Source organism: Schistocerca americana, chromosome 1, assembly GCF_021461395.2.
Source record: "Schistocerca americana isolate TAMUIC-IGC-003095 chromosome 1, iqSchAmer2.1, whole genome shotgun sequence".
Lineage (NCBI taxonomy): Eukaryota > Metazoa > Arthropoda > Insecta > Orthoptera > Acrididae > Schistocerca > Schistocerca americana.
Window position 1 is genome coordinate 946,904,204 of NC_060119.1, and position 10,127 is coordinate 946,914,330.

The 10,127-nt window shown below is 36.6% G+C and overlaps 1 protein-coding gene across 3 annotated transcripts in view; it reads right to left on the reverse strand.

Annotated features, from left to right (window-relative positions):
* Positions 1-9,648, reverse strand: part of LOC124615671 (ester hydrolase C11orf54 homolog) — a 142,221-nt gene extending 132,573 nt beyond the window's left edge. Inside the window, exons 1-2 of one of the 3 annotated variants that reach the window (XM_047143718.1) lie at positions 9,624-9,648; positions 1,688-1,796 (exon numbers count right to left, since the gene is read on the reverse strand). In XM_047143718.1, coding sequence (XP_046999674.1) covers positions 1,688-1,769 — 82 coding nt within the window. In that variant the 5' untranslated portion in view covers positions 1,770-1,796; positions 9,624-9,648. Of the gene's footprint in view, positions 1-1,687; positions 1,797-1,996; positions 2,040-9,407; positions 9,564-9,623 lie in introns of those variants that run through there. The other 2 variants (XM_047143710.1, XM_047143702.1) reach the window with 2 other exon arrangements.
* Between the last annotated feature and the right edge of the window lie 479 nt (positions 9,649-10,127).

A 10,127-nucleotide genomic window follows, 5' to 3' on the forward strand; every position in this document is an offset into this window, starting at 1 on the left:
GAGGCAACAGTTTGTTGCGAAAGCTTGAATTTTGTGTGTATGTTTGTGTTTGTTTGTGTGTCTATCGACGTGCTAGCGCTTTCGTTTGGTAAGTCACATCATCTTTGTTTTTAGGCAAATATTTGTTTTGTATTTTATTATTTGTTTGAGGTACTCCTTGATATCATGCAATGGCTGGAGCTCAACAAAACATCCCTATGTTACTGCAGGTGCTGCACACAGCTACCAATGCAGCTTTTAGTGTCATTGTTCGAATCAGAAGTTTGTACTTACATGTAATAAATGTTAATTGTCATTCTCACATGGAATAAGTATTTTAATCAAGGCATAATAAAAGAATGAAAGGTAGTTAAATAGCTACTGATGTACATTCTGGTGTAAAAGGAAAGGTGATATATTTTAAGAGCAAGATACACATCATTTTAATTTCAGCTCAACAATATTCAAAATTGGTGCTATTTTCATCATGTAGAAAGTAAGCATTTAAAACTAATGGTTAAAGACCTAATAGGTCAGGCAGTATTTTTTACAATAAGCCCCTACACAACAAAAGAATTACTAAATTTCCTGACTTCAAAGCTAAATTAAAGCAGCGTCTGACTCTGATTTGTCTGTTCACCTGTATGGAATACTTAAATTTAAATTCATTGTAGCAGACAAATTGCAGCAGTACCTGACCCTGTCAATGGAAGGAGAAAGGGGATTAAAATAAGATGCCAGGTGGCAGAGACATAAATTTGCGCTTTCTGTTGTTGGCACTCATACTACAACATTAATTGCAATATATGTTGGTGTGAGCTGCAGCTTTCCACAAAGCAGTGCCTGGCAGTGAATACGGTTTGTATAAGAAGCCCTCACATCCCTGTCCAACCATTCTAATTAGGTTTTTCTTTGTGGTTTTTTCCTAACTGATGAAGCAAATAACAGAATAGTTTCTTTGAGGATATTTCATTTCCACATCCTCGTAGCATGTGCATTATTTTATATTATCTTCATGCAACTATATTTTTCTTTACATTCATAAGCAATTAATTTTTGCACTGTATTTCATGACATGTTCATATTGTTGTCCAAGCAATAATTAAATAAATCTTTCATCATCTGTTAATAACAGATCAAAACAATTAAATATGTATATCAGTAGAATGCATCAACCATAAAAGACCAATAAAGACAGTAACTGCTGTATAACATGTAATTGAATCGATGATATTTGTGGTGAGGGCTGTGTTTAAAACAGGCCACATGTTAAAAGAAATTTTTATATTTAGTTTCTATGTTTAAAGTGCAGTGTGAGTAGAAACAATGCCTGTGCAAGGAATATAACTGTCATATACCAACTTTTGCTGTAACCGTAAATTTGTATTCTGACAGATTTTACATTCAGGAGACAAACTTCCAAATACTGCTGATAAGGCATACTTTGAGAGACATTTATATTTACAAATGTCTCTATCAGATATACTCTAAAATATAATAAAATTAAATTCTAGTGTATAGGGCCTTCTTTGAATTTCACCACCTCAAGATATGTACTGGTCTGCCATTTTGTCTCCCTGTGAATAACAGCTCATCCCCCCCCCCCCCCCCCCCAAGTGAATTTTCCTTTTGGTACAGTTTGCATTCTGCAGTACTCAAAAACTGCAGCCAGTAGTAACACTACAGAATTTTGAAAATAAACATTTACCTTTTTTCAGTTCTTCCAGAGGAGGAACATAAAGAGGCTTATTTTCAATTGGTGGATTCTGTATTACTTCAGTCTTAGACATCTTGAAACAAGTTGTTTACAAATGTGGCTGTAAATAGGACATAAAGAGTCACAATTAATCCTGATGAGCCATAACTGCACAGCTTTCAATTGGTTAAAGTAAGAATGACAACATTTTAGTGAGGTCAGGTAGCTGCACCTCTAGAAATGTTCTAAAAAAACATGTACTCCTGCAACTATGCAACAAAAATAAAACATTTACAAATACAGTTCATCATAGATATTTACATCTGTGCTCCAGCTAGAAGTCTGGTACTGAATATGAACATGTACATCATAATAATCTGTATTTAAACATGCTTTTATCTTATCACCATGTACTGAGATACTCCACTGACCTTGACACAGGGCACCTTCAGTCAACAGTTCAGAGATATCTAGCTGTATTATTTCCAATTTTAAACTTGGATATAAACAAGAGATCCATGAATTACTTGACTGAGTGGCTGAATGTGCCATATTACCAAGCCAGCTTCACACATTCTGAATATGTTGGACTTGGACACCTATTATATCTGAGACTTACATTTATCATCATTATTAATAGGAAAAATACATGAAATTAATTAATTATGTTTTACTGTAATTTTAAAGCATCACTAATTTTTTTTTAATAATTTTCTTTGGCTTTAGGGAGGGGGAGGGGGGAATAAGATCTACTCAAATAGTTCTGAACTGGCAGTAAAGCACAAAACTGCATTCAAAATAATTTAACCAAAATTCACAGTAGAGAAAATCAGCTGGTAATAAAGCACCAGATATCCAGAAAGAAAGTAGAAGAGTATCTGTTAGCCACCCTTCCTATAACGTATCAGTATCATAGGATGTGGGGATGTGACGTCTCTCTTAACACCAATGTTCATATTAAAGAGGTTTTAACTTTCCCTGTATACAGGCAGCTGAAAGCATTTTCTGAAAGTAGTATACTTACTTTAATGCTTAATATGAAATAATACACACGAAAAGTGGGTAACTAGTGTAAGAGAAAAAATGATGGCTTTTTTATAGGGCATGCATTACTATTAATAACATAAAATCTTGATTTACAAAGCAAAAAAGTTATCTAGAAGTGGGCCAAGTTCCTGTAGCATAAATATACTTTACAGAAGTGGCCTGTAAGGGCTGCTTCTACCTGGCAATGACTCATTCCATATACCTGAATTATTTCCTGTCATGATTGGATTTATGGAACAGAATGCATGTGTGAATTAATTAATTAATGCATAGCTTCTGCTAAACCAGTTTAAAAAAGAAGTATCACTGTTGTAAAATTCAAAGCATTTATTAATAGCACATATGGAGATTGCTCTCTGCTAATAAGAGTAATACCACCAAATAAATAAATTCTCCTTCTAAATTTAACTTTATTTTATTTCCTAGTGACACCGAATTTTTTTACAAAACAGGACATTTCTGATGCCTTTTATGTAAAAGTTTGGTATATAACAAGTGACTTTCTGATATATGGCTTTCATTATATCTGTGTATCCTGCACCTTAGATTACATAACTGGATTTCCACCACTTTGGGGTATAATGTTTTTTTTTTCTAAAGATTTACTCCAAATGTACAACTCACCAATATTTTGGCAATTATTACGTATATCAAAACAGCTTCCTCAGAAACAACCAATGTTGTTGAAAGCCCTAGAATTCTGTCCTGTACTTCAGTGTTTTGCAAAGTATGGATGCTGAATACAAACGATATTTTAGATGTCAACAGTTATTACACACTAAACTAAATAATGGTCTCACTCTCTCCTTCTTCATCCCGATAGAGTTCTGTGAATATAGTGCTGCTCTTATGCTGTGGCTGAGTGCTTGGCATTACTGATTGCAGCTTTTTGTCCCTCAACCCCAGATGTTCTTTCCCCCACCCACACCTCATCCGGAGCCACAGCAGTGGGGTGATGGCTTGCTGGGAGACATCGCATCACACCACATTATTTTCCTTGCAAGATTGCTTAGCTGCTTCATCAGCAACATTCCCAATTTCCCAGGCACTCGACATTCAGCATAATGACAGATCCTCATTTACCTCTTCAAGCAGAGAAGTGTGTCCTGGATAGCCTGGGTACATGAGACATAATGTAAAGAGCACTTATGGAGTTGAACAATATGAGGAATTAAATGCCATGATTACATCGCATTGAGCAGGATACTGAATAGATTGGGCAAGTGGTGAATAACACTTTGGAAGGGTTGGGAACGACTGTGGGTATGTTGTTCTTCATTTCAAGAAAAATGAGAAACAATGAAAGCCCTGGTAAAGGATACGGTTCAGTTTTTCCATTCCGGAGTGACACTTGGTGATTTGGAGTGGAGAGGGGGGGGGGGGGGGGGGGGGGGCAATAATGTTGTTGTTCTTGAGATTTTCCTGGCATAAAGAGCATTCTACCAAGCTTCAGGACTGCAAGCAGATAACGTCGACTTCCTACCAAGATATTTCAGAACCATTCAGCCATCTTCAGGTGACTGTTTTGCACTGGTGGTTGCTAGTTCATGTCACTATCTTTGTAATAAAAATATACACAAAGATGCACGCACATCGGCAGCCACTACATGAGTAACCCCTGTCGAATTACACGTTCTCTTTTTAAAACTGCTCCATCTATGGTGCGCAGGGGCAAGCATAATGTGATACTACATGCGTGTTCTCTGTTGGAATGTGCACTCTCCCAGTTAAAATTCAGATGTCAAAATTAATAAAATTAAATGTCATTAGAAGTGCCATTGGTCATAAAATGTTTCATAGCCCATTAAGTCAGCCATAGTGGAGCATTGTATCTCCCCAGAACATCCCATAGATTACTCTGCCACAGGAATCTTGGCCTTAACGAGATCTTTCTGAGATTCAATTATTAAGAAATCGCTGGAAATATATTTAGCGGAAAATCTTATCAATCATGACTGGCTTTTGACAGGAAGAGGCATGGGACCCAGTCATTTCTATAATTTCTTCAAAAAGAAAATATTTTACGTTCAATGACGTGTCTAGTGACATTTAATTTTATTAATTTTGACATCTGAATCTAAATTCCGTGATTTTGCATTCTGACAGAGAGCATGCATTATCACATTACGCATGCACCTGCACAGCTCCGCACATGCATCTTCATGCCTATTTTTGGTATAAAGGTAGTGACATGAATTAACAACTTCTAGTGCAAAAAACACTCACTGGAAGATGGCTGAAAGTTTGTCAGCTGAAATATCATGGCAAGAAGTCGCTGTTCTCCAGCTGCAATACTGAAAGTTCCAGGAATAACTTTGTTCATTGTTAATGTCTTGTTAATTTCACATATGGTTAGATTGTCAGTCAGTTAGAGTGAACCAACTGAAGAAACTGTTAATGATGCTTTTCAAAAATTACTAAATTTTTCTCTGAAAATGGGAATTCCTTAAATTTTCAGAAAATATGTTACATTCAGTTCTGACAACAAATAAAAGTCATACATCAACTGACACAGTACAGGAACAGGAGTCAGTAAACGGAATAGAATGCTCTTACAGGAACAGGAGTCAGTAAAGAGCATAGAATGCTCCAAATTTTGGCTGTTCGTACTAATGAAAACTCGAACTGGAAGAAGCATATTACTGAGCTGCTCAAACAATTAAGTGCAGCTACTTTTGCTCTTCATATAAGTGCTAATCTTGGAGGCAAATGAATCAGCCTCCTAACAAATTTTGAATATTTCCATTTAAAAATGCCTTACGGCAAAATTTTCTGGGGTAACTCAACACTTAGTGTAAAGAAAGTACTGACAGCACAAAAGTGAACGATAAGATTAATATGTGGTTTTGACTTGTAGTCATCCTCGTACATACTTCTTCAAGGAGTTTGGCATTTCAACTGCACTTTCAAAATATATACATATTTGATAACAAAGTTCATCATAAATAATCCATCACAATTTAAAAAGAACAGTGATGTCCATGCCTATGTGGGGACTCAATGAACTGTATAACTACCCAGAGGCCACAGTCATATTGTTGACCTCGGAAACACCCAGTGATGTCAATGCTTTGGCTGTGGCAGTCAGTGTTTAGCTTGCTAACATGTTGAATGTTCTTTGTAACCTGTGTATTAACGAGAAATACAGTATCATGTGTACTTAGTACCCAGTGTAATTTATATTCCAGATAACTCACTCATACTGTGGAACTACAGCTACAACACTAGGGGGATAAATGCCTTTTACTTCCCACTACTAAAACTACCAACAGTTCAGAAAGTTAGCACCACAAAAATCTTTGATAATTTGTCCAGTAATATAAAATGTCGGACAGGTAGCGAAGCAAGTTAAATTCATTTCTTCTGAACAATTACTGCTATTACACTTTTATTTAAAAACTGGTAGCCAGTTTTTTTAACTATTTTTCCAACTGCAGTTGCATCAGTAGGGCTAAACAAGAATGTGTTCATTAATGTTAAAACTAAGCATTTATACTTATCCCGTAAAGTGACTCCACACTCTTTCAATAAAAAAATCAGTCAAATTATCTGTGGAACATATAACTAACTCCTTTGCAGCCTTGCTCTTGTAGGTGATAAAGAGATTAGAGGTACTTCATTAAGAAAGACTCTCATGCAATACCTCTCTGATACACCCACATAGCATATCCTACTCCAGTCTTGTCACAGGCTCATACTATTGCTCCCTCTCCATGTGTACGCAGGCCTGTAACGTATCAGGTCCGCTGCAATTTCTGCACTGCATTTTATGTGGACACGACCACAAACTAGCTGCCCATGTAGCGAATGGCCACCTCCAAACTGTGTCCAAGAGCAGAGTTGACCATTTAATGGCAAAACATGCTGCTGAGCACAACAAGCTCAAGTTCAATGACTGCTTCGCAAACCAGGAAATTTAGATTGTTGTTTCCTCTGCCAGCCCCCCCCCCCTCCCCCAACACCAGCTCTTTCTGAACTATTTCCATGGGAATCACCTTTGCAACACATCCTTTGTTCACTAGTCCCCTGTCCCACACCCAATACAACTTACCCCAGGCCCTGATTTCAGTCATTCCTGCACTCGTACCCTCTTCTCCACTCTCTCCTTGCTCTATTCTGTCACCCCTTCCACTCCACTTCACTGTTACCATGCACTCATGAACTCAAGAGGTGCCAGGGCCCTCTCGCATCTTATCCCATTTATCTGCTCCCTCTCCCTCCTGTGCTGCTATCCTGTGCACCTGCAGACTCTCTCGCAGCCTTCAGCCACTGTCTTGTGGCCCTTCCTCACACCTATATCCCCTGACTCACTCCACACTACATAACCCCACACTCCAGTAAAACTGCATTCCTGGCATAGTGTATTCACCTGGCACATTACAGCTGTACAGAGGTGTGTTTGTAAATGTACATATATATATATTTGTGCACTTGTACTCTAGCTCAAAAAACAATTTGTCTAAAAGCTTGCAAAGTTTTCAGTCTCATTTATGTTCCTGTCAATGGCTCAATACTTCTACCGTTAGGTGATGCATTACCTTTACACCTAAATTATTTCCATTTTACCAGCTCTCTCCATAATCATATATGCAGTAATTTTAATATCTTTCTTCAATAGATAATTCGTTAATTCCATTATATCTTCTCACATGAGCAAACATACCTTTAATTTAAATGTGAACCTCTTTAACAAATTAAAGTTATTACGATTGTCACTAAGAAACATTCCTCTCTGTTATATTAGGAAGTAAGTTCCAGATTAATTAACAATGCACAGATGACAAAGTAACAAATTTTTGAGTGTCCAGTTTTGTAAGTATGTCTTATTTGCATGAAGCACAAAGTGCAAACGTCTATTTTTCTTTTAGATGTCTGTGTTGTCCACAAGTATTTCTTAGTTACATATACCATCGTGAATTATATTTTTCTCCTGAATAACTGATTTTTGTTTGTGTGTCCATCCACTTATGCTTGAATCATGAACACTTCTAACCAAATTTTTCTCTTATTTAGCACACACATACACTTAATATCATATAAAGCATACAATATGTCTCGCAAATAGTTCTGTACACAATATACACCTACAAACATACTCCGCAATTCACCATATGATGAACTGCAGAGGATATCTTGTACTATTGCTAGTCATTCCCTTTCCTGCTCTACTCACAAACAGAGCACGGGAAAATGACACTATATGCTTCCATATGCCCCTGGATTTTCTTTTCGCACATTCACGGTCCTTATAGGATGTGTGTGTGTATGTTAGTGGCAGTAGGCTCATAGGAAATGGGCCACGCTGCATTAGCCAAGGAAAGCAAACAAAAAACAGCAGTTTCTATCAGACATTAAAACTGCATTATAATTTGCCCAAGATGATAACTAGAAAATAATTATTCAAAAAGGAAGTCAAAGCATACATCTTAAGTATTACACAGATTACAACTATTTAAACAATTCTGAATAGACTTTCGTAATAAAAATTTGACTGCTAGTGCATAATACTAACATATTACCTCAGCTTAAGGCTAATAACATCTCAAAATTTTTTTTCAAAGTTCATCATTTCACTCATCACAAGGGGATGCTCTATGTGTAGTACAAGCATGGTAGCATGGTCATGGTCCTGAAGTGTATGGAATTGTGTGTAGTGTAAATGGGTGAAGACTATACAGTGTATAATTATCTTTTTGTTCCAAGTATGTGAAAATGTAAGAGAACTGTCTGTTAGGTATAACCGATTGAGATAGTGCACTTGTTACAACGCAGGTATCAGATTTGGAAGGATGAAAACTTGTGCTCAGTCTAGCCATCCTGATTTAGCTTTTTCTGTGTTTTTTTATAAATCACTTCTTACAAATAGCAGAATAGTTCCTCCAATAAGGCCACAGCCAACTAACTGCACTGTTCTTTCAACTTGTGTGAATTCATATATCTAATATACACATCTTATGGTTTTATTGTTTCATGCTGACGGAGTCTATAATATTTAATAATTGTCCTTTGACAAATAAATTACTAAGTACAGAGACAATCATGTGGGCTGTCAATATATGAAGTGTCCATTCATACCTTAATCTATTATCAGGTGACTATGCTCTAAATACTGAAGCATCCTTACACTGGTCTCTGCAATCTGCCAAATAACAGTAATAACAACAATGATAGTATTTATCCTTTATTCAACACCAAGTATTTTGTTTTCGTTCCTATACAATCGAACATTACATTCATACACATAACAAACTCAATTTTGTTGCTGCACATATTATAGCTACCTAACACTGTATTCCAATATTGCTCATACATCGCTGCACTTAAGACTTTTTGTTTTCAATAACACATGAGCCTAAGTCTTTAACAGTTACCCATCTCAAACCAACAGCAATTACAATTTATATAGCATTCAACTTCATTTAGTGTTTGAAAAGGAAAAATGTAGATCTACCTGTCATCTGAAAGAAATGTTACAAGCAGTGACACTGCTATTTCCTATTGATTGAAAGCTTTCTTACTGTGTTAATTTTCTACGAAACGACAGTTGGTTACATAATGACGGTGTTGGATTACATGTTCTTATTTACTGTGGAAAACCATTATTTTGTACATTTCAAATAGTATAACGTCATTGAAATCCTATTACAACTTAAGTACGTTCATTCGTAGAAAAATAAACACCAACCGTATTCTCACAGTAGAAAACCACGTGTCATACATTCAACGCTCTTCCGGGTGCTATTGCAACATTACCTAACGCTGACAAACACTTTAAAGCAATACTTTCTACAGCCTTGTCTTCTCACGAAATATCCCTTATCAAATTTTAAGATTAGTGTTTCACGTTTTCACCAATAACCCTATTGACAAAATTGCTATTCAAACGAAAGCAAACGCTCACCGCGTTACTCCACCAGTCACGTAAAGCAGCAAAAATTTCCCGTAAAGCGTATACGCGAGGTTGACGTTGCAGTAAACTGGAGCCTGTCGCCAGTTGTGGAAGTGAGCTCAGGAAAGTGAAAGCAGCCCGAAATCACCGAATAGCTTATCCAAACCGATACTGTAATTGCACATTATTGGTTCACGCATAGGACATTTACTAAAAAAATTGCAGCGTTCACATGAAGGAATGAATATTTTCGAGTAGAGTATATTTCAACATTAATCAGGGATTATCATGCGCCTTTCGGATGGCGTTGTTTGTGTTATAGCAGTAGAGTTAACATGTTAGACTGCGGCAACTCGAGCAGTGCGCATGCCCGAACTTTGCATTCTTTTACTGCGTCATGTGCCGTAATTTATGTTGGCTGTAGTGACTAGTGACATACGGGAAGCATTTCAATGATTTTATCAGAGTATTTTTAAGGAAGATAATGTCAATAAAACGTGACTAATGAAATGTGAA